Raw genomic sequence first — 25,802 nt, forward strand, 5'->3', positions numbered from 1 at the left:
TTGTAAGTGATTTAAAAAATTTTCATGAAAATAAAATTTATGTAACCACAAATATAGAACCTTGAAAGGATAAGACATGAGCTACAAGGATAAAGGGAGATAGCACACAAATATTTTACACTGATTCACTTTCTAACCCAAAGTTCAGTGTCTTTAATCTTGAAGAATTTCACTAACCATGGTAGATACAACTAAAGTATTCTCAATCCCTCTCCAAGCTATACAACTAGTATCATACAAATATTCTAAAAGTAATTATGTTTTTGAATATAAACTCTAAAAGTCTATTTTATTCTTTATCCATTTCAATCATTAAGGATAGATTCTCTTTTGATTCATTAAGAAACATGAATATACTAACACGAATCTATGGTTTCTTTCACGGGGTATATGTATTGTAGAACTCAAAAACATTTTGCATAGAGAACATAATATACTTCTTTGTCATTAAGCATTTTTGAAAAAGGTAGAAAACATTAACTTGTTATAAGAGGATAACGAGACTATGTCCAACACTTTTGGAAGTTCTAAAGTGTTTTTTTTTTTCTTTATGTTTATATAGGAACGAATTTTGGACTCCTTTATTGTTAAACCTCGCATTGGACACACTTTGTCGTAAAAACTCGTATTGGACTCCTTGTTGTAGAAACATGTATTGGACACTTCATTGTGAAATAGTTGAACGTTTTGTTGCAACTTTATTGTAAAAAGGTTAAACCTTTGAATGTGTTTTCAATTAAAAATATTTTGTTGTGTAGACCAAGAACTTCTTAATATGTTATACTAGACTTTTTCATAAATTTCAATAGCCTTTGCTAAACAAATTGAGAGTCAAACGTTTTATTCTAAGTTCTAACAATTAGTAATTATATATAATTAAGTTAATATATTCTTAACTATTTATGAAACAAAAATAACCATATTTTTACACTTAGTTAACTGAGTATGTTAGGCGGACGCTAGGTGTATAAATCCCGGATATAAATTACTCTTTTTCCACTCTGTTAGTAACTAAAATTATTATATGGATGAAGAAAAAAAAATATTTTTTACTGAGAAAATAACATTTTAAAGTTTACAAAAATAATACGTTAGATTTAGATTTAATAATATACTTTATTTTATGCTTCAAATTAATAATTTTTCATTTCTATTTTTATCCTTAAATTTCAATCAAACCAAAAATTGAATCAAATGTTAGGTAAGTCTTGCTTTTCTAGAAAAATTGAATTTTGAATAAAATCTGCTAGTGGCAAGTTTAAAAAACAAAAAGTTTAGAAAAAGTGTATGATATAATAATAATAATAATAATAATAATAAAAAGACTATTACAACCGTTGTATATAAAAAAGAAAGAATAAAATATAGTGGTTGAAAACATAAGGAAAAGGTAGCATTGAATTCCTATTATGCTTTCCTCTTTCTTGTGCTGCATAAGTCAAATGTTGCCTTCAAATTTAATCATCACTTTTTCAGTTGAAAATTAAGTGACAATCACGGATCACTACAAAACTTTTACCAATCTTTTGAAAAGTTGCTTTCTACTTATAGAGAAAGAATAGAAAACCAATAATGACACCAACACCACCGAAGAAATTCCTGGGCTATGTTTGATTAAAAAAGTGGTAACGTACTTTTGATAATTCCAATCCACACTCCCAAATGCTAAAGCACAAAATGAAAAAGAAAAGTTTGTTGCTTTGAAAATAAAAGTTCTTTTGTGGCCGTCCAACATTTAAACATACACTAATCTTGTTAAATTTTTATGGCCAAGCTGCTCCAGTGCTGTGCACTAGAATATAGGGCCTGTTTGAATAATTTTGATCCGAATTTTTGCTTCCTAAAAGTACTTCTGGAAAATTTTATTCAAACAGACTCATAGTAAACTATAAAAATCCATGCCAATGATAGTAACTTACAACCGAAAAAGTTAAGGATGAAGGGTTTATTTCCTACAAAACCCAAGAGTATGCAACAATAATTTACACTTGAAATCCATAGAACCTTCCTCTGTAGCACGGTCTAACAATAGAAATCCAAAGGTCTACAGAACAACCGTACTTTTATGCTGTCCTATGTTGAACTTGAGGCTGTCAAACATTCCATGGCAGCCTATACGCATACATTCAATTGCTTCCTCATATGGCTTATTTTAAATGACTGATTATCCACATAACTCATGCTTGCATATAATAAGCAAAAAGCAATTGTCTAAGAAAAGAATCACATTAACAACAGAAGCCACCACTAGACTGTTGGTTTTGTTTTGTACATTAGGCCTCTAAATAGTACATCACCTGTGAGGAGCAGATGTATGCGGCATAGGGTACGTCACAGGGCCCATGTTCACCGGTGCACCGGGTACAACTGCACCGGAAACCGGGGCCCGGACACCATATGCCATGTGTGGAGGAGCAGGAAGATTCACTGGGGTGCCAACAGCAGATACTAAGGGTCCTCCTATAGGTTGTCCAATGGTAGGAGCAGCATATATTCCAACACCAGGCACCCCAGTTGATGCTGTAGTGGCTTGTTTTGCTGCTTTGGAAGTAGAATTTCCGGCAGAACCATTCGTTTGACCGGTAATCGGTCCTTGAGGCGCTGAAATGTCTCCATTGTTAACACTGGTGATATCATGTATGCTGGATCGCCTTCTATCTTTGTTCATCGAGTTCAAACGAATGAAGTATTTCTGGGCATGGCTAGCTACTTGAGTAGGTGTTCTTGTTACCACAAAGTTCCTTGATATGCTTCGCCAGTCACCTTTTCCATACTTTTCCAAGCCCAGAAGAAATAACCTGTTCAACCAAATTTGAAATTTTAAAACTAAATAATGCTTAGCATGAGGATGCATCTATGTGACATCCTAAAAAGAGGCATTAAACAGCAATAAGTAACCATAAATTGCAAAATCCAGTAATCCACACACTGATGCAATCACATATGTATTAAAATCAGTAGCTAGCTCTGAGAATTCTGAAAGGCAGAGGTATCATCAGTAATGGCTTTTCTTCTTGTTAAAACTCGCATGAAAAATGTTACAGATGTCCTGTTGTAAACTTGTAATCCTAGGCAAGGGCAAACATATCACCATAATAAGTGATCTTGATCTAGGTTTCAGAAGAAAACCTCAAGCCACCATGAAAGCACAATTTGTAGGCTCCAGGATTATCTGATAGAAAATAGAACAGAAAGAAATGGAGAAAAGCTTTTATTTACAAAAAAAGAACAAATGGTTCCCAGGACTTTCAAGAGGCCTAGACTCTCATAACAATCTGAATTCCCTCACAAATCACAAAAAATTTCCCTCTCAACCCTTTTTTTCTTATTTAAAGGCAACATGACTCATTTCTCTAATTATCTGAGCCCCCAACTAATTCTAATTATTCTACTATGTAACTAACTATGGGGGTTACCCAATCTCAATCTTCACACCCTGGAATTTTCGATCATATTTCTTTCTTTTGTTTTTGTTTTATTGGTAATATCAGATAATAAAAAATGCATAGTTTTTAGCAGGAAGGAAACATGGTCAGAAGCTCATTCCCTCTTTAGCGTAAAACAAATTTAGGATGGGAGACCATAGTTTTTGGCTATAGAAAAACTGGGTTAGCACATTGCCGACAGGAATTATTTTATGTTTTTATGTGGGACGAGAAATGACACAACAGGCATAAAATTGACTAGGAACAGAATTTATAATTGAGTTGTGATAAACAATATGCATCAATAATCGCTGCATGAATCTAAGTTTTGTTACATGACTATTTTAAAGTCTTTATAATTATGCTGATATGAAGTAGGGATATAGTGTTCAGAAATCGCACAAGCTTTAGATTTGACATAAGGCAACAAGAAACGGAAAACATAACTAATTTGGAAGAACCAAGAGATAGTACCAGGACTAATAAGTTATAACCAAAGTTACAAGCCTACTTGAGAGCTTATTTACAATACAATAAAAAAAATCATAATGCACAACACACACACACATGTGGACAAAACTTATATCCAGTAAGTTATATTATTGACTAAGTTTTTAAATTAAACCGTGACAGACATTTTCCTAAAATTCCACAACATACCCTTGATGGAGGCTAATTTAATGTCGGAAAAGAACCCCGGTGTCATTGTTTGATTTGAGAATTTAATGATAGTGGTATAAGGAACTTGCCCTATAGATTTAAACTAAGGCAACAAGAAAAGGGAACCCAGAGGTTGAGTAGGAAGACAACCAAGAGATGGTACCTGGAGTAATAACCAAGGAGTTGCATGCCTACTAGTGAACTTAGATACCATACAATAAAAACAACACATCAACATCATAACATAATCATACTACAAAAAAGAAATAATGAGAATGCATTGATATTTGTGAAGGGACATTAACACTATTTGGTAGGTGAGTCACAGAAACCGGATAAAAATGGAAGATAAACAGAATTTGTTGATTGATTATATCCCTACAAAGAATTCCCTGGATATTCAAGAGATTCTGGCCGTCTACCTAGTCCCAATTCTATTTCACTAAATGACTGACTCTTCTCGAATCCTCTACCTATTTATAGGCTACTACTGCTATGCTAATATAAACCCACGCTTAATGGGCCTAATCTGTTGGAGGCCCATTCTGCTATTTACTAATATTAGTAATATAATTAACTGACCTATCAGTAAGAAATGGCCATGAAATTGAATGAAGGTGGAAATAGAGATAATGCAAAAGAATTGGTGTTGTTTGGTAAAGGTGAAATAGAGAAGAGAAATAAAAAATTTAGTGAGTCCAACTAAAAAATATTTCCACGCAGATGAGAAGGGAAATGGAGAAGAAATTAAGACATCCCACATACGATCAGCTTTCCAGCCAAAAGTTCACTGAAAACTCTGTTTAGTCGATTAAAAGCAAACTTTAATCAATTAACTTAACATTCTAATTTAATAGATTAAAATGCATTTTTTTTATTCTTTTCTTATTTCTTCAATTCTTCTCCATTTCTCTTAAACTAGACACTCTAAAATCCACTCTATTTCTCACCTATTTCCATTACTCTCTTAAACTAGACTTTAACCAATTAACTTAACATTATAATTTAACCAATGAAAATGCATTTTTTTTTTTATTCTTTTCTTATTTCTTCTCCGTTTCTCTTAAGTTAGACACTCTTAAATCCCCTCTATCACCTATTTCCATTACTCTATTTCTCTCTTTCCTATATACACTATATTTTCCACCTCTTTCTTTCCATCCTACCAAACAGACCCTAGCTAAGAGTGCATCTTTTTCTGCCAGTAGAAGGTGCATCCTTTTAGCAATTAAATGAGCAAAAAAATGATAGTGACGTTGCTACTAATATGAGAAGCCCAAGAAAGATAAACTTAAGTGACTTAAACACTAGCTGAAATTAAGTGACCAAAAGTAAGCATCTTTTGCATACTTAAAATCTAACTAATCCCACACGTTATGTTGCCATACCTTGGAAAATTTTGACACTAAAAGCCAACAAAAGGATGGAAAATTGTCATAGACATAGTTTTGATACTAAACAATCAGAATAATTTAAGGAATAAGTACTAACACCAGAGTCCTTGTTCAATCATTTTTAAATGTCAAAGAATCTTAAAGAACGCAATCAATTGTGAATAACAAAATTAAATTATAGCCACAAATATAGGCCTAATAGCAAATATACTTCCTACACGAGCAAAAGGATGACAGCAATCAGATTTTCAATTTAGCTACAGACAATATGATCAAATATTATCATTATAGCACATGTGGCTTTTAAAGAACCACAAATGTAATGGCAGCAGATTACATCAGTTAAGAATCTTGATATAGGAGAGAGATAGAGTATCATAAGCTTGGATTTACCAATATCAATAGTGTTTACAAAACAACCAAATGCTTGTCCAATACAAACTTAAAGCATACAAGGCTTTAACAAATCCTAGTTTTTGAGGTTAAAATAAATTCTATTTTTCTTATGTGCTACATTTCTTGTTAAATCCAAGACAAACCATAGGAGTCTTTAGGAAATGAGTTAAAAAAAAACAAAAGAAAAACAATTAACACAATTTTCTAGCCAAACACTTAAAGGTCAATAGTGTAATTAATCCAAAATTTAATGCAGACAAGATTTCTTAACATATAAAGAATTTGATTTTGCAAGGTCTGTAACTTCATTCTATAGGCTCAACAAAAGCACAATTCCTTACCAACTACAGCTGAAGAACAGATTTTACCCAGGGTTGCAATGCAAAAGAGCTTATACAGAAAGTCCAATGCGAGGCTGTGGTTATTATGGTACTCTCAGAAATAAAAACTTTTAAGACATTTGTCAGTACTCTAAGAACCATAAACTGGAGAACAGAAAATAGATAAACCAAATCAACGTCACAGCCCATAGGCTTTGTGGCATATGGTGTATTTGATGTGCTCACCACACGAGGTTCAATCCTAAATCCTAATGCACCAATTCCCTTTCCTTCCCCTCTAGGCATCCTTGTGGGGGATCTCCCTGGCTTCACCCAAATAGTGGGACCTCCCCTAGGCCCCAAACTCACCTTAAGTCACAAAAAAGTAATCCTTCTTTTCTTTAAACAGGAAATAAGTAGGACAAAGGCTAAGCATCACCCTAATCCTTGTGACATACAACTAGATAGAATAGAAGTACAAGGAAATGAACCATGCCTTATCGCACAACTTAAATTAAAAACAAAGGAAAGAAAGTATAAGAAGAAAATGAGAAACATGGAAGGCAAATCTTCTAACACTGAGAAAAAATTTGATATTGGAGCAATTAAATTATCTTCCATGTACCCAATTTAGATCCAAAATCATAATTTTTCAAAACTCCAATTAAACACAATATCTTTAATAAGCCCCCATCCATTGAATGCTACTTTCAAATTCACACAAGTATGCATTTGATACATACACTTGAAGAGCTAAGCCATCCAAAAGACAAACAATTCACCAAATGACAACAGCATCTCAACAATATATCCAAAGTGCTTCCCATATCGGGTGGCACAGAACTACAGAAGATCAGAAGGAATATATAAGAATGTGTGAAGATTTGAAGAAATAATATTATGAAGCTTCACCTCCCAAAGAGTTAGAATAACAATGAAATAAGCTAAGAACAAGCAGATAGAGATGATGACAAACACAAGGGCATTGCTACCCAATTTTTAACCAGAAATTGCTTGTTTATAGTATTCAGTTTCCAAGACGATAGTAAACCAGAAACATATAACTATGGCATCTCTAAAACATGAATCCACATGTACACAGTCACATGTGCAGAATAGAACACTGGATAGAAAGACCATATCAACTATAAAAGGTCAGGCCTTTATACCTAGAAGACATGCACTGCATTCTGACTAAAATGAAAAAAAAAGGACCAAAAATTTACACTCAATAGATTGTTTATGGTGATATGACAAAGCCAATTTGTTCTCAATGAAAAGAAATAAACTACATATCAATTTTACAGATTTGTTTCCGATGTCAATACAAACCATCACTATTTTAACCCTGTAATAGTATCAGCAACAAAATCAAGAATTATTTTGCTCATTCTTATTGGTTGAGTTAATAATTACTTGTAGGAGTCCAAAAGTAAAACCCAGATATCATGTTTTTAATATGAAGATAAGTCAGTTACTGCACTGTTTATCAAGACTCTTGTGTAAAATAGTTATATATATATATATATATATACAGACTCTCTATCTCCATTTTCCAGTCCCATCTAATCCATTAAATGATAACACACAAATTTTGTGTCCTCGTTCAAATAATCTCTGTTCAAACTACAATGTAAACTGAAATTTTGTCCAAGAAAGAATTTGCAGTTACTTCAAATTGGCAACAACATTACAGTCCAGGCCTCATGGCACTTTTAAATCCTTCACTAGCACTGTTTAATTACTCCAACCATGAACCGTATAGCAGAAACAGCGCCAAAATTATATAAACAAACAAATTGTATGGGCATGGGAAGAAAAGTGACTAACATTGCTGAAGCTTACAAGAAGAACTTCATTTCAAAAGCATTCTACTAAATGCAAACTCTATCAACAATTTTGGCTCAAGGAAATAATTTTGCAATCTTCCTTTTGTGAAATCTTAAATTAGGATATTCATATTCCTATTATTTGTAATCTTTCTTACCTTGAGGCAATCTACAAAACCCATCTTGTAAAACCTATCATCCTCTATTTAGTCTTCTAGCAACTAACTAATTTCTGGCATTTTTTACAATGAAAGTGGCCATTAAGGGTTATGATGCCCTACAGCTGCACTATGCCTCCTGCCCTCCTCTCATAGACTCTCCTAATAGAGTAATAGGAGGTCTATTCATATCAACCAACCCCTTCATATCAAAAAAAAATTATAACCCTGAAAATATCTTTAACTTACAAGGGACTCAAAGAACGTGCAACTAAAATTAGGCCCAAATAAGTATATGGAGCCAGATTAAATACAATGGCATTTTCATTGTTCCTTGTGGCTTTGACTACAAGGACTTGTGTTGTGTACTTCAGATGGGAAGTTAGAAACGGAGTAAGTTACCCACTTACCAATACCATATAGCATAGCTATCAATCTCAAAACTCAAATAACAACACATAGCCACTGACACCAAAAATGCTACAGCTGTAAAGCACATAGCAACATGGCCCTACTGTATTTTATTTGGATTATACAATTTATACTGCATACTTATAGATGCTGGAAATAAAACTAGTAAAAATTTATGATTTATCCATAATTAACAAGTCATAGGGTCTTAAGCAAAACATACAAGTAAAAATACCAATGCCAATAGAAAAGGCTTAGTAAAAGAACAAAGGCGGCCAAAAAGTTGTATGGGAACAGAGACAAAATGCAGCCAGCAACTGAAGAGAATGCTAGAAAATGGCTGGAAAAAAGAGTGTCTCTAACAACAGTGAATGGGCATCCTTCAGAGTTGAGAAAAGGTGACTCTGTTTGAAACAGAAGGTGGGAATTGTGCAAAAGCCCTGGCTTTTTGCTTAAGGCCTGAGAAGGGAGTAAAATCCTCATTTTCACCCCCAAAATCATCACCCTAACAGGGACAAAAAGGGTATTTGATTCCAATTGGCATAGTGCCACTCTAGCACACTATTTTGCTAGCTATTTCAGCCACAATGGTCATGAAAGAAAAATGCTCCGTGAGGAGTTTCCAGTAATGGCCAAGGGCCATCCAGGCCACTATTGCTTGCTATTAATAACAATCCCATATAATTAAATGTATTTTCTTAGGCAAGACTTGAAGGATGTATTACTTAACTTTTCCTATTTCAATGAAATCTGCAACTCTACACAATTTATTAAGGTTTTGCTGGCCACCTTTATGTTTCTTCCCATGGTCAATCTATTCTATCTAGTACACATTTCAAACTCATCACCACAAATATAAGCTAAAGACAAACAACAATAGCTTGAGCACTTGATATTATGAAGAGGTACTACAAATAATTGGTCCAGTCTGGCAGAACAAAATCAAGTAAAATCTCAAAATAATGCATTTTCCACGCCATAGCAAAACTATGAGGCCTTGGCTATCTTCTCCCCTTGCCTAACCAAAACCTAATCCACATAAACTATTCATATCCATATATGGATGCAGGATACTATTCACATTTGTGGTTTGACAAAACAAGAATTATAAGTGTATGTTAGATCTTTTTAAGATCTCATACCCTCAGATCATAAAGTTAATCTTAAATCTAGACCAAGATTGTTAAATTGAAGATTGTAGGATCATCTCCACGAAGTGTAACATGTAAGCTTATTGGTAGACTTGTATCTACAGTCTACTGCAGTAATATGAAATTCTTGAAAGCTATGATCAAAAGACAAACTGTTACAAGCACAACAAATTGACATAATCCAAACATATGACATGTCATCCAATGAAGATATGCAAAGTATGTCAACCAGGAAATAAGAACCAAATAACATAAATCAGTGCCGCAGCAAAGTACTTTCATGGAACATCCTTAAATTCAAATCATAAGTTTTCTCTTTCATAAATTAATGTCTTTGAAGATGTTCCACTGAAGATCAAAAATAACTATACTCTCATTCAAAGACAGTTTAGGTTCCTATCCTGGTAAAGGAAAATGTTGAATAGAAAAAGAAATGAATAACATAGTTGGAAAATAAAAGGATGACTATTAACATAACACAATTAACACATCGGAACAGACACATTTATGAGACATAATTACTCTAAATTATTGCTTTGGTAACTGATACAAATATGGAAAATGAGCTGTCATGGTAGTAATCGTGCAAACCTGGGCATATTATGAATATAGACAATGTGACAAACCACATCAAAGGAAATAACCAATGCTGTTAAATTTGCGATTTGGATCATAAGATCGCATGATCTCACAATCCCGCTGCCCTGTCCTAGTCTAGATCGCACCTAAAATCATAAATAAGAAAGATCGTAGTGAAATCCTAAGATTGTGGGAGTTTGTCAATCTTTAAATTGGATAATTTTGGGTTGGGTTATGCAACCCGGTTCGGTTCATATAAACCGACATTTTTAACACATGTTTGTGCCCTAAATTGTGACTATTGCTTTCCAAAACCAACCCTAATCTTGTTCAAGCCATTTGCATCTATGCCAAAGACCTTAGCAGGTTACAGCATCTTGTTCATCTCTAGTTCTGATCCGTTGTTCACTTATGCCATCTCTCTCCCACATCTTCCTTGTTAATAGTCCCTACCATTTCTGCACACCCATATATGTAAGCATGAAATGGTAGTTACACACATACACATGCCCCCGTGCACCCACACACCTACGTGTGCGCATATATAGTAGTATCGATGAGGGACATACTCAATTCCCTTCCCCTATGGTCAGGAATTTGGACTGTCATTCTCCGTTCCCCCACTTCATTTGAGGTTCAGTCCTTCCCCAAATCACACCTCTATCTCGTTGATTCTTGCACATCTTTGTACATCGCATGATCTCACAATCCTGCTGCCCTTTCCCAACCTGGATTGCACCTAAAATCAGAAATAGGTAGATCATAGTGAAATCGTAAAACACTTTGTGAGTTTGTTAATCTTGAAATTGGAGAATTTTGGGTCAGGTTGCGCACCCTGGTTCACATAAACTCGTAGCTTTAACCCATGTTTGTGCTCTAAATTGTGACTTTTGCTTTCCAAAACTGACTCTATCTCTTGTTCAAGCCCCTGCGCAGGATACAACATCTTGTTCATCTCTAGTTCTGAACTGTCGTTCATCCATGTCATCTCTCTCACATATCTGTTTGTCTTGAACTGTCCTTCCGCATCTCTCTTTTGCTGTCTAGCTGATTCCCTGCATATCTTTGTACATCTTCCCTGTCTCTTGTGTTGGTTTAGTGTTTTGTTGTGCTGGAACAAAATCAGGAGTTCTTCCAAACAATGTTATCAAATAACCATTACGGTGCTGGCATAAAGGTATAAGATGGTGTTTTTGGACCCCTCCACATGGCGCTGTCTTCCATATCTGTCATGGCTTCATGAGGGTTTGCAACACTAAACTTCCCTTCACCCTTTTTATCTTCTCTTGTCCTCCCTTGTGAAGCTCCTAAGTTGCAGCCAAACAACTCCAGCAAACCTTCTCAATCCACCACCGATGCCGGCAACCTGAACTCAGGAAAGCTTTTCCAGCAAACAAATCTGGTGTGACCCATGACAGTTTTGTTTTTCTTCTTCCTTCCATTTTTTTTATCTGTTTGTTTTTCATATTTTCTTCATTTATTTAAATGTTCCTCATTTCCTTTTGTCTTTTTGTGTTTTTCCTCTTCTTATCCTCTGTGTGACTGTTCTCTTTTTTCTGTTCAATGTTTTTGAGCTCTGTTTCTCTTGTTAACTTTTATTTTTGCTTTAATGTTGTTATTTATAGAGTTCTTTTTCATATTTTCTCTCTCTTGCTGTATTAGTATTCAGTATAATTTTACATTATGGTGAGATCTTACAATCTTGCAACTGTCCTCCCAATCCTAAGTAGGATCTTGATCTTTGACAACATTGGAAATAACAGTTGATAATCATAATGCCTGTTAAAACGGAACTAGCAGAGAGCAAAACTGGACCAAAACTCAATTCAGCTTAGATATTCCCCATACGCCCCCTGTTTTTGTCACATCCGCCTCACTTAAAACTGTAAGTATTCTAAGGAGTACCCGATTCCATGCCATGGTGTAGTGCAAGAATTTTGTAAGATAATTATTAGTTAGTGTAGTACAGATAATTGTCAAAAAAATATGATATTTACAAAAAGCTGCACAAGAATTTTTTGAGGTGCATAAGCAAATTATGACTCAATATATCATGATGTTCATTGCAAAGGATAGGAAATAGAGTCCACAACTAGATACAACTAGAACTAACCACAAAAATATATGTTTAAACATCATAAACTTGAGATGAAAACAATAACCATTTAAATGTAACCTATACTAGCATATATAGGTTTTTCCAAAATATACAACTATACAAGGCATAAGAAATAACCAACTTGCCTGTGTTCATCCTCTGTCCAAGCAATCCCCTTTCGCCGTTCCTGATCTGATCTTGAAGGCTTATTTCCATGATTAGATTCACTGTTATAATTTCCAAGACCACTACCTTTCTTGCCAGCTCCTTCATCACTAGCATGGCTTGCTGAACCCTCTGAAGAAGAATTATAGGATGGTAGAGGCACACAACCGGATTCAATCTGGTTAATATCCTCAGCCAAGAGCTCATAATGCTGTTTGATATCTTCTATAGTCTTCCCCGGCACATCAGCCGCAATCTTCTCCCATCGATCTGAAGCATCCTCCGGATAAGTTGCCAACGCATTTTCAAATGCTTTATCCTGCTCTCTGCTCCACTCAGAGCTACTATCCACTTCATCCACAGTCATCTAGTCTTGTTTGAAGCAACTACAGAATTTTATTAGAAGGAGAGAGGTTTCTACCTAACTGCTCTAAATCTAGGTTAAGGCCATCTTATATACCACAAACTCTGATTTTTCCAACGGCGAGTACCACATATATTAACCTTGCTGCCATGCTATAAACTTGGGGAGCAGATGTGTTGGACTACAAGGTGCAACCTCATGTGCAGAAAATTGCAGGAAGCTGAACAGAGTTCAATACCAACGGAACCAAAAACTCTTGTGAGGTATGTGAAATTTCAAAGGTTATATTCTTCAAGTTTCGGAAAACCAGACACTTGTGAATTTCTGACCTACTAATGAATGAAAAGGGCAAAATAGATCAGTTAGAATATGAAAAATATCCAAGTCTGACAACCATAAAATCACCGATGCAATACATGGCAGTTTGAGGGGAGTGAAATTTAGAAATTAATGTGAGGGGCAGTAAAAGAAATCAATGTAATTACCGGCTAGGATTTCAGATTGAGAAAGAGACCTTTCAGAAACAAACAAAGAAGGAAGAATAGATAAGACTACAAGGGAAAGCAAAGGGCATTCAAAAATAGCTATTTCCCATTCAATAAAAAACAAACTTCAGTTTACCATAGCCCTACTGATAACAACAGTTTTAACAGCACAGGCCCACACGTATAACTACTGTAAAGCTCATTTTCACTGAACACACTCAACATCATATTTTGTTTTCTAACCATGCCATGTAACAGACAGTAATTCATAACCCAAAGTCCAAAACCTTTTAACCCAGAAGACAATTACAAAGTAGTAACTAACTACGCATCAAGGCCTCAGAGTCAGTGAGACTTCTAAGGTTAAAATCTCAAAAAAGTTAAAAAAGAAAAGGCTGTACGAATATACACAGTGATTAACAATTTGGTTCAAAGTCTTTTTCCCAGACTTGAAGATAATAAAACCACCTTGTACTCGAATACAAGATCCAATAAATGTTCTTATTTCTTAATCTCAAAAGTTTTGACCTAACAACTTAACAGAAGCGAGAAACCAACCTCATTAACATCAAATGAATTACTCTCAACTGTAGATTCCATTCAGTAGGTGTGTGATAATGGTGTTATCAGACTCAATTGTATTAGTAACTAATCACCACTTTAAAAGACTGGTTAATCAAATAAAAAAGAAGAAAAAAAATGGATGCATGAAGTCACAGGCACTGTCAAGCTTCTGACACACTAACCAACCAACAATAAAAAGATTTCTTTCACGCCACCTAACATATTACATTCACAGCAAGTAAAACCTAATTCTGAGTCTGACAGTAAAAGAGAAATTCACCCTCCAATTTTTTACCAAAAATCTTTTAAAAAAATAAAACAAAAGCCATGGAAGGCATTTCATAATACTGCATTTGGAACTAATTTAATTTCAGCCTAATGAAACTTTTTTTAAAAAAAAATCACAATCAACCTGATAAAGACAACCTGAAGAGTGAAAAAGAAAATCAGACATACACGCAGAGATAATAAATTCAGGTTTAAGTAAAAGCCCTAACATTTGGTGGAAATTTCAAGGGTAGAACTCACACACAAATCATAAATGACATTGATGGTTGTCTTGAAAATCCACAAAGAGGTGCAGGATGGGTCAATTTGGTCCCATCCCAACAACTGCTTTGCTACAAATAGGACAGCTGGGGTTGAAAAAGCCACAACCCAAGTTGCAAACCACAGGAATCTGCAGTGCCCATTAATATCTGACAGATGATACAAACATCAAGAGAGAGAAACTCAAAAGCCAAAGTTCTAGAGAGAGAAAGAGGGGCACAAATTAAAGTAAAGGTTCAATTTTTACACCATTTTATCTAACCCAAATGAAAATTAAAATAAAAGAAATTGAGAAAACAGTGATATGAGTGTCCCAAGATGAAATTGTGATGAGGGGTGTCATGATTTGTGGTCAATTGTGAAATATTGAAGTCATCACCTTCAACTTTCTTCTGCAATGCTTCAATCTTTTTAGCTGCTGGCTTTCTTTCAGTTCTGAGGACTGTAAGAGGCACATCAACAAGAGTCAAATAATGTTGTCTCTGCGTATATACTGCACTGTACAACAACTGACATGTCCCTCTCTTCCTCTTATTTTGTTCCCTTTATTTAAATTCGCAACTTTTTCTAAAAATAATTTTATTTAAATATATTTTTTAGGATAAAATTAAATATGTTTTTAATTGTTACAAGCATTAAGGTTTTCACTTTAGTTTTTATAAAAATATTAATTATTTTTTAGAGCAAGTTTAATTTCTATGTATTACCTAAAAAGTTTTAAAATATTATTATCTTTTTTAACAACCAAATATTGTTATCTTAAATATTAAGATTTTATGTTTAAGTTTTATATTTGTAAGAATAATTAATTTTAATATTATTTTTTATTATTTATAAATTTGAGTAAAATTATCTAAAAATGTATGCATCAAATTAAGTTATCACCCTAATATATTAGTGGAGTAGATGTACTTCAAGTTTTTATATTATTTAATAAAAGTATATAAAATTATCAACATTTGTTATATTAATTAGTAATATGTTTAATTTTCAAATCTTAAAATTTCATATTTGAGTATTATGTGTATAAAGATAATTCTTTTTTAATATTATTTTTTATTATTTAAAGTTTTAAGAGGAAAATTGTCTAAAATATGTGTATAATAAATCAGACTATCACTTTTATATATATTAGTAGAATCAAGATATTTCGTACCTCTATATTTTATTGATAAAAGTGTTTAATATTATCATTTGTTAAATCAATTGTATTTGATCTTTAAACCTTAAAATTTTATATTTGAGTCTTGTATTTATAAAAATAATTAATTTTTAATATTATTTTTTATTATTTAAAAATGTAAAGGTAAAATCGTCTAAAAAAAAAATGTGTATCAAATCAAACAATCACATTTATAGATATTATAGATAACATAATTACATTTTTAATAATTTAATGAAGGATTAAATTCTTTTTGTTTTTTTCTCTCTATCGTGCTATAAGATTCCAATGCATATATCATATTTAAAAGAAGGGGGAAATTAATATTCAAATGCATATATCGTATTTAAAAGAAGGGAGAAATCGAATAAGTGATGATTTCAATTTTGGTGTAAGAGTTTCAAACTAACAAAATTTTTTGAGAAGTTTTAACTACATCTTTTATCTGATTTTTTTATTTTTAGCTTTAACTGCATATTTTATCTGATTTTTTTTTTTTATAGTTTACGGTTAAAAATGTTTTTCGTTCTTAAAAAAATAGCATTTTAACTTGTAGAATACACAAACATATTTATTATATACAACTAAAATTTATAAAAAAAATTATATATAAATAAATATTATATTAGAATATATAAATTATATTTAAAATTAATTTACATAAATATTTTTAGACACATAAATTATATTTTAAATTTATAATAAATAATTGATATTGTAACTTATTTTTTATTGATAATTTATTTGAAAATATAAATATTTTATTCATGAATAATTATTATAAATAAAAATTAAATTAAATAAGAAGTTAAAAAAAATTCTTACAAACTTCCTCGTTAAAGAAAAGTCCCTAAAAACATCTCTCATAAAATAGATGTTTGTGCTTAATATATAAGAGTTAATTAGTTAATATTGATTTTGGTTCTATAAAACTTTTTTTTTGTGTTTTTTGTTCCTCTAAAATTGAAACTATTGTTTTATTCCCCTATTTTTTATGCAACTATTTTTAACTATTTTTTGTTTATTAAAAAATTAAGTGACTACATTAAGTGTTATTCACGATTCTTGGTAATATCATGTCTATGTTTAATACATCTATCGGATAAAAAATGTAAATAAAATTTTAAAAATGTTAAAAGAATAATTACAAATATTTTTTATGTTACCCTGAACTTTGACTATGGTAGGGACAATTAGCTAATTTACAATGACCACATCTCTTTAACATACAATTTTTGCAAAGGTTCACTTTTGTATATATACATGTAGAGTGTGGTCGACTTGACTTTTGTCTTTGCATATTTTTGTCATGGATGACTAGTTCACCATATTTTGGCCAATATGTTTGGTATTCAACAATGCATCAAATGGTTCGTTGTACATATTTAGTATTTTTGTGAGGTTATACACTAGATATACATATGATTTGTAGTTGTGATGGACATGTGCACAAGCTTCAATGATGTGCAAACAAGATATGTGTAGTTCTTAGAATTCACACATCCATTGTGTTGGGTTGAACCTGAAATTACTAGTACATCACCCCTCCAATAGGTTCACCCATTTCTCTACCAAGAATTTTCTAATTGTTGATCGAATTGACAGAAAAAGTGCAAGATCACTACAAAAAGTGTAACATTCAGTGATATACAAAAATTGTCACTATAGATATAATATATGTAGGTATATATTTATTTGACATATAGCTACACACAGTTTAAGTGTTGATTTTGAATATGATATAACAACATATTTTACATATCACTATAACCTATACCAACACTTTTTAACAATATACCAACATATATTATATTTAGTGTGTAAATAAAAGTACTTTTTAGTGACACGTATTGTGCCACTATAGGACGTGTGTCACTATGTGGCAATTTTCTTGTAGTGGATTGACCTTTGTTGTTTCACTGTTGTGATCTTGTTAAGTATTTATGTACACTTATGGTTAGAGGCAATCACTATTACAACTTTGGTCCCCATTTTTTGAATTAATTCAAATAACCTAAAGTATGATTTTGACTAATGTAGTCATTGGGGGATTTTGTGTACCTTTTAAGGCTCCATTAATAGCCTCTATAAGATTTATGTTTATTTGTCCCTAGAACCATCAAAGTGACTCATAATTTGTGGACCAACCTGACCAACCATAGGTTTGAATTGGGTTGGACTGAAAAAAATTTGCTTAGTTATTTGAAAATTTCAACTTGACCCGCTTAGAACTCAGCTCACCTAAGTTGAACTCTTAGTGAGTCGGGTTGGCTCACAAGTTACATATGTAACATTGTGTGTTTTAAGCTTTTATTGCATGATGTTATGTTTTATGATTTGTGGTGTTTGTGTTGTCATGTTGTTATTGTGTGTTTGTTAAAGCTCTAAGGGTTAAGAAATACTTAGAATCTAAGTTGTTTGAAATTGGTTTAGTTGAGGGCAAAGTTGACCAAGAATGGAGGGAAGGTATATAAGATTTTCAAAGAACTTGAACTTCATTAGTTCATTTCCCTTAATTCTAAAGAGAAGTTTTATGTCTCAAATATATAAGTTTTGGAGCTAAGAAATACATTTTCTTCTTCTAAATTCATCAAGAGCATTCAGATGTTTTCCTAAAAACTGTGATTAAGTGGTAGAAGCTTGGATTCTAACTAAGGAGCTTGGGATCTTAGAGAGAAGTTAACCTTTGAGGGTTTGTTGGTTTTGTTCTTTCTCATTTTCTTCTTACCCTAAAAAGAAATCAAGGTAAGGAAAGTTTGTTATTTGATTCATTATGTTTCTTTTACATTGTTGTTGATTTTTTTTAACCAATTGGTGGCCTAGTTGTTGAGAATTGATGTTGTTTATCTAAGTAGTAAAGTTGGGGTTTTATGAGAAAGGAAGGTTAAGACCCAAGGAAATGAAATTATGATGATTATTGTATTGGATATGGTATTTTAAGTTGAATTCTTGATGTTTAAGATGTTTAGACATATTTTGAGGGATTTCATATGGTGAATCCTAACTATGGTGGCTCAATTTGATGAAAGAAGGTGAATTTCTATGGAATAAATTCATATTCTTATTTAGCAAGAATGCATACTCACTAGCAGGAATTCATAATTGATTAGCCTTTGCGTAGATTTATATCCTCACTTAATGGTGTGATTGTCGCCTAGAGAGAAAATGAATTTGTGGTGACTCTTTTGAGAGCTCGTCCAATGAAACATAACACGCCTAGTGAGAGAACCCACGTGGAGTTTTTGTGACACCCTCTACCCCGCATATCATAACTCAATAAATTTAAATATAACATTTAATAATCAAACATGTTTAAAGAGTATCACATTTTTAACAAACACAATCAGCAGAAATTACAAAGAAATAAATCTCAAGTTTCCAAAATAATAACATTAACATCCTAATCTAATCTTATCTATGCCCCGATGTCACATGTCCTATCAGAGCATAGCCCATAAAGAAGCCTAAGCTTCACGACCAACATTCTCAGCCTCATACTGATAATCACCTGTATAACAGTCAGAGAAAAACAACACAAAGAAAAAGGGAGTGAGAAAACATCTCACTCGGCTCACAGTGTAGAAATATATACCAGATAGCCAAGCACAAACAAAATATGTATAACATAGATTAATAACAATATCACATCTTACTCATTCAAGGCATATTCATTTGTCATATAACATCAAAAGACACATGTATGGACACGGATTACATTTTATCATGCATGTGGCGCCAGTCACTTATCACGTAGTATATTGCCGCTAGCAATACACAAAGAGTAGTCTAGGAGTACATGCCGGGACACAACCTCTGCGCACTCTCACTAGAAGGACATACTACCAGAGTCTCGTCGGGATAGCTAAGCCGCGCAAGATACATCCCATGCACACAATGGGCGAGACTGGGACTTCCAAACCGAGCCATCCCCAAGGACTGATCCCCACAGCTTTTACACTAGGGGGCCTTCTCTGGCGGCGTATTCCATATCGTACCCTTATCACTTTATGCAAATGATGCATGTCAAACAAGACTCTATGCATTCTCATATCACTTTATCACTTTCCATGGTCATTTCTCTTTATCACATTTCATATCTCATTGTCACATTATCACATTATCTATCTCATGGTCAATCATATCTCATGGTCATTTCACATCATATTTCATCATCACATCATATCATTAGAAACATCACATTCACATTATCATATCATATTCATAACTTTCACAATCATAATCTCAACAGAATTTCTATTCATACACACATATTAACCAAGCAATTAGAACATACAAACAATATAACATACAACAAACACAGGATTGGGGGCCAATCCCACTACCCAGCATACAATCCCACACCCAGAGCGAGATTTCTCACTCCCCCCCTTACCTGGATGACAAGCGCTGAAACTAAAGAAGAGCTTCCTCCTCTAGGCTCCTTCTACTAGGATAGAACCACCTCCTATGGATTCCTCTAGGTCTTCAAAGAGAAGAAGAGAGTATAAGAGAAGAGAGAATGAGAATTGAGGGATGGTTTGCAATGGAGAAGTGAAGGGCTATTTATAGCCTTCAAGACACATTAAAAAATGGAAAATAATGAAAAAATCTTAGACAAAACTAAGTGGAATGAATTAGTGAGATGAATTATTAAAGTTGGTGGGATGAATTAATGGAGTTGGTGCCATGTTCTTTTCCTCATCGACTTTAGCTACTGATTTGGACCTTATAGACAGCCGAATCTGAAAATATTTCCTTCATGAAAGTTGTAGGATTTTCTTGTATCTTTCCATAGCCACCAAGTTTGCATTATTTGAACAATCACAGCCCAATTTATTCCCTAAACACCGAGGCTTGCCAATCAGCCCAGCGAGAAACAATTGTATCAATCAAATTCCAATTTTTGACCTTCTATACGACCGAATTTGCAAATGGCTATTTCTTACAAAGTTGTACGTTTTTCTCTTATCTTTCCATTGACACCAATTTTGCATCATTTGGACCACCACAGCCCAAGTTATACCCCAAAAACCGATACTTGTCAGTCAGCCCAGCGAGAAATGGTTCTTAAAAAATTCACAACTATCTAATTAGGTCCAACAACACACATATCTTTCTAAGCATAAATGGAGTGTAAATTATCTACAATTGAAGTAAAATATAACCACCAATTTATGACCAAATACCACATAATAATAATAATAATAGTAATAATAACCATTTTGAAAACTAGGGTGTTACAATTCTCCCCTCCTTTAAGAAATTTCGTCCTCGAAATTTACCTGAAAACAGGAATGGATAATCTTCTCTCCCCTTGCTTTCTAGTTTCCATATAGCGCCTTCTTCAAAGTTTCCTCCCCAAATAGCCTTGACTAAAAGAATTTCCTTTCCTCTTAGTTTCTTTACCCTTTTATCCTCAATCCTCAAAGGTATAGTCTCATAGGTGAGGTTATCCTTTAACTGAATGTTGTCGGATTCCACAATATGAGATGAATGTATTTTCTAGGTTGAGAAACATGAAAGACATCATGAAGATTTGATAGGGATGGAGGTAACGCAATTTGGAAAGCTACATCACCAATTCTCTTAAGGATCTGGTAGGGACCAATGAATCGTAGAGTAAGCTTGCGAGATTTAAGTGCTCTACCAATTCCAGTCCAAGGAGTTACTTTAAGGAATACATGATCTCCTTCTTTAAACTCAAGGTCTTTCCTTCTTTTATCATGGTAGCTCTTCTGCCTACTCTGTGATGCTCTCATTTTCTTTTGGATTGTCCTAACCTTTTCAGTAGTTTGTTGAACTATTTCAATTCCTAATATGGCACTCTCTCCAGATTCTGCCCAACACAAAGGTGTTCTACATCTCCTACCATACAAAGCCTCATAGGGTGCCATCCCAAAATCTAGAGGTGAACCTAGGATCTCTATCCGAAACTATACTAGTAGGAACCCCATGCAACCTTACAATCTCACCTATGTACAACTTGGTTAACCTTTCCAAAGGGTATCTAATGTTAATGGGAATAAAATGGGCAGACTTAGTTAATCTATCCACAATGACCCATATAATCATCCAAGTTCTTCCATGTCCTAGGTAATCCTACTACAAAATCCATCGAGATGCTATCTCATTTCCACACAGGCACATCTAAAGGTTGCAGTAAACCTGAAGGTTTCTGATGTTCTCCCTTAGCCTTCTAACATACTAAGCAAGCATACACAAATTCTTCTATCTTAGGCCACTGGAATATTTTCCTAAGGTCTTGGTACATCTTAGTGGCTCTTAAATGGATGCTAAGAGTACTCTTGTGTCCTCCCTTTAAGATCATCTTTCTAATTTCAAGATTACTAAGCACCCAAATTTATTCTTGCACCTCAAAACAACATCAATTCCAATTTTTTTTTTTTTATTATAAATTTTAATCATATTCCTACTAATCTTTTCCACTTGGTTCACTAGAAAAGATTCTAATCTCATCCATTAATTCACTAGTTATTTTCAACCATAGTCAATTCAATGTTCCTAAAGGTAGTCTCACACATCAATCATAAGTCCCTAAATTCTCCAATCAAATCCAATCCTTAAATATATTAGTGATCATCGTAATCAAGGCATCAAATTTTGCAGCATACTCTGCCACTGTATCATTTCCTTGTTTCAGCTCGAGAAATTCAACTTCTTTCTGGCTTCTTACATCATCCGGGAAATACTTTTCGAGGAAGACTCTCTTGAAGTTGTCCCAATTCAATTGCACTCCTCCATCAATCATCCTTTGAAGAGCTCCTTCCCACCAAAAATGGGCATCAGCAGTCAACATGAAGGTAGCCAGCCTCACCTTCTGAGCGAAAGGACACTCCATGGCATTAAAAATCTTTTCGATTTCCATTAGCCAATTCATCGCAACATCTGGGTCATATCCTCCTTGGAAAGTAGGTGGATTATTTTGTTGAAATCGCTCTAACCAGTTAGGAGTGATTTCAGCCCTATTATTGTTACTCACGGCTTGTGCTAACGCTTGAAGAGCATCAGCAATTGCACGATCATTTCTACCAGCCATAATCTAAGAAAATAGTACACATGACAACAAACATAATCAACCATCATGCTAGTATAAATTTCTCAACTATCACACAAGCACAGTAGACTCATAACTCACGGTCGATTTGATCGACCTGCTCTGATACCACTAAATGTGACACCCTCTACCCAGCATATCATAACTCAATAAATTTAAATATAACATTTAATAATCAAACATGTTTAAAGAGTATCACATTTTTAACAAACACAATCAGCAGAAATTACAAAGAAATAAATCTCAAGTTTCCAAAATAATAACATTAACATCCTAATCTAATCTTATCTATGCCCCGATGTCACATGTCCTATCAGAGCATAGCCCATAAAGAAGCCTAAGCTTCACGACCAACATTCTCAGCCTCATACTGATAATCACCTGTATAACAGTCAGAGAAAAACAACACAAAGAAAAAGGGAGTGAGAAAACATCTCACTCGGCTCACAGTGTAGAAATATATACCAGATAGCCAAGCACAAACAAAATATGTATAACATAGATTAATAACAATATCACATCTTACTCATTCAAGGCATATTCATTTGTCATATAACATCAAAAGACACATGTATGGACACGGACTACATTTTATCATGTATGTGGCGCCAGTCACTTATCACGTAGTATATTGCCGCTAGCAATACACAAAGAGTAGTCTAGGAGTACATGCCGGGACACAACCTCTGCGCACTCTCACTAGAAGGACATACTACCAGAGTCTCGTCGGGATAGCTAAGCCGCGCAAGATACATCCCATGCACACAATGGGCGAGACTGGGACTTCCAAACCGAGCCATCCCCAAGGACTGATCCCCACAGCTTTTACACTAGGGGGCCTTCTCTGGCGGCGTATTCCATATCGTACCCTTATCACTTTATGCAAATGATGCATGTCAAACAAGACTCTATGCATTCTCATATCACTTTATCACTTTCCATGGTCATTTCTCTTTATCACATTTCATATCTCATTGTCACATTATCACATTATCTATCTCATGGTCAATCATATCTCATGGTCATTTCACATCATATTTCATCATCACATCATATCATTAGAAACATCACATTCACATTATCATATCATATTCATAACTTTCACAATCATAATCTCAACAGAATTTCTATTCATACACACATATTAACCAAGCAATTAGAACATACAAACAATATAACATACAACAAACACAGGATTGGGGGCCAATCCCACTACCCAGCATACAATCCCACACCCAGAGCGAGATTTCTCACTCCCCCCCTTACCTGGATGACAAGCGCTGAAACTAAAGAAGAGCTTCCTCCTCTAGGCTCCTTCTACTAGGATAGAACCACCTCCTATGGATTCCTCTAGGTCTTCAAAGAGAAGAAGAGAGTATAAGAGAAGAGAGAATGAGAATTGAGGGATGGTTTGCAATGGAGAAGTGAAGGGCTATTTATAGCCTTCAAGACACATTAAAAAATGGAAAATAATGAAAAAATCTTAGACAAAACTAAGTGGAATGAATTAGTGAGATGAATTATTAAAGTTGGTGGGATGAATTAATGGAGTTGGTGCCATGTTCTTTTCCTCATCGACTTTAGCTACTGATTTGGACCTTATAGACAGCCGAATCTGAAAATATTTCCTTCATGAAAGTTGTAGGATTTTCTTGTATCTTTCCATAGCCACCAAGTTTGCATTATTTGAACAATCACAGCCCAATTTATTCCCTAAACACCGAGGCTTGCCAATCAGCCCAGCGAGAAACAATTGTATCAATCAAATTCCAATTTTTGACCTTCTATACGACCGAATTTGCAAATGGCTATTTCTTACAAAGTTGTACGTTTTTCTCTTATCTTTCCATTGACACCAATTTTGCATCATTTGGACCACCACAGCCCAAGTTATACCCCAAAAACCGATACTTGTCAGTCAGCCCAGCGAGAAATGGTTCTTAAAAAATTCACAACTATCTAATTAGGTCCAACAACACACATATCTTTCTAAGCATAAATGGAGTGTAAATTATCTACAATTGAAGTAAAATATAACCACCAATTTATGACCAAATACCACATAATAATAATAATAATAGTAATAATAACCATTTTGAAAACTAGGGTGTTACAGTTTTGTTCACTTAGAAATCTGTGGTCGCCTAGCAACAAGACCCATATGAAGTTAAGCTCACCTAGCAAGGTATGGCTGCTTAGCAATAAGCTCTAGGGGAGTTTAGTCACTCGATGATCCAAAGGTTACTGTTGGAGAAAAAGATACACACTAGAAGGGGGTTGAATAGTATCTATCAAAAACTCGCGCTTTTAAAGTATAGTGAAATGGTAGAAGATGTGACAGACAAAGTATTGGAAATCGACAAATGACGTGCCACAAGTATTTTATACTAGTTTGTCTCAAATATAGAGACTAAGTCCAGTTCTTAGTCTAACCAGATTGAGTTCCACTATCTTGTACAAGATACAAGTATTCTTTACACAAGTCATTTTTGACTCAACCTAAGTAGTCTTTCTCTTGCCTCTCCAGGCTCAACCCTTAACAAGAGTTACAAGGATAGTTTCATCTCTTCTAGACGTAATGATGTGATGAAAATACAATACAAACAAACTATAAAGAACTTTGTACAATATTTACACTAAAGAGCTCTTTTATAGTGTTGCAACTTTTTTCTCAATATGTATAATCATTGTAAACTACTGAATGTTGATATTTTTATGGATAGTGTTTTTCTTCGTATGTGTATTCTATGTGGTAGACGCAACAATAATCAAATGAAATAAAAAAAATGATCAGATGAAGCATGAAATGACTATTTTAATGTAGATGATCTTAATCCTAGGTGCTTGCTAATGAACATAAATCGTTCCTCAACTACAGCCTTTGTAAAGATATCAAACCACTGATGATTAATGTCAATAAATCTTATGTCAAAAATGCCTTTTCGAACATAATAACGAATGAAGTAGTATTTTATCTCAATATTCTTAGCTTTGGAATGTTGAATAGAATTTTTGGA

At 33.9% G+C, this 25,802-nt stretch overlaps 2 protein-coding genes across 4 annotated transcripts; both read right to left on the reverse strand.

The window, feature by feature from the left end:
- Positions 1 to 1,830: 1,830 nt before the first annotated feature.
- LOC109792793 (transcription factor SRM1) lies at positions 1,831 to 15,080 on the reverse strand. 3 transcript variants are annotated; one of them, XM_083066831.1, is made up of 3 exons: positions 14,928 to 15,080; positions 12,568 to 13,282; positions 1,831 to 2,798 (listed from the first exon to the last, which is right to left on the reverse strand). In XM_083066831.1, the coding sequence occupies exons 2-3, from the start codon at positions 12,951 to 12,953 to the stop codon at positions 2,294 to 2,296; spliced, it is 891 nt and encodes a 296-aa protein (XP_082922957.1). In that variant the 5' UTR covers positions 12,954 to 13,282; positions 14,928 to 15,080; the 3' UTR covers positions 1,831 to 2,293. The 3 variants fall into 3 exon arrangements, with proteins under 3 accessions (XP_082922957.1, XP_082922959.1, XP_082922958.1); XM_083066833.1 differs by lacking the exon at positions 14,928 to 15,080 and adding an exon at positions 13,436 to 13,598; XM_083066832.1 differs by lacking the exon at positions 14,928 to 15,080 and having other exon boundaries at positions 12,568 to 13,371.
- A 3,896-nt stretch (positions 15,081 to 18,976) lies between these two features.
- On the reverse strand, positions 18,977 to 24,893 carry LOC145953144 (uncharacterized). The gene is made up of 2 exons (XM_083066834.1): positions 24,052 to 24,893; positions 18,977 to 22,770 (listed from the first exon to the last, which is right to left on the reverse strand). Exon 2 carries the CDS (start codon positions 22,765 to 22,767, stop codon positions 22,279 to 22,281), a length of 489 nt encoding a protein of 162 aa, XP_082922960.1. The 5' UTR covers positions 22,768 to 22,770; positions 24,052 to 24,893; the 3' UTR covers positions 18,977 to 22,278.
- Between the last annotated feature and the right edge of the window lie 909 nt (positions 24,894 to 25,802).

The sequence above is a fragment of the Cajanus cajan genome, chromosome 11, assembly GCF_000230855.2.
Source record: "Cajanus cajan strain Asha chromosome 11, NIPB_CcT2T_4, whole genome shotgun sequence".
In the NCBI taxonomy this organism is placed as follows: domain Eukaryota; kingdom Viridiplantae; phylum Streptophyta; class Magnoliopsida; order Fabales; family Fabaceae; genus Cajanus; species Cajanus cajan.

What these genes read in the sequence shown, in the direction of transcription:
- LOC109792793 (XM_083066831.1), bottom strand. Translation starts at nt 12,953, where the DNA reads ATGACTGTGGATGAAGTGGATAGTAGCTCTGAGTGGAGCAGAGAGCAG. An exon ending in TGGACAGAGGATGAACACAG is followed by an intron (nt 2,799 to 12,567) that starts GCAAGTTGGTTA and finishes TTGGTTGAACAG; the next exon opens with GTTATTTCTTCTGGGCTTGG.
- LOC145953144 (XM_083066834.1), bottom strand. Translation starts at nt 22,767, where the DNA reads ATGGCTGGTAGAAATGATCGTGCAATTGCTGATGCTCTTCAAGCGTTA.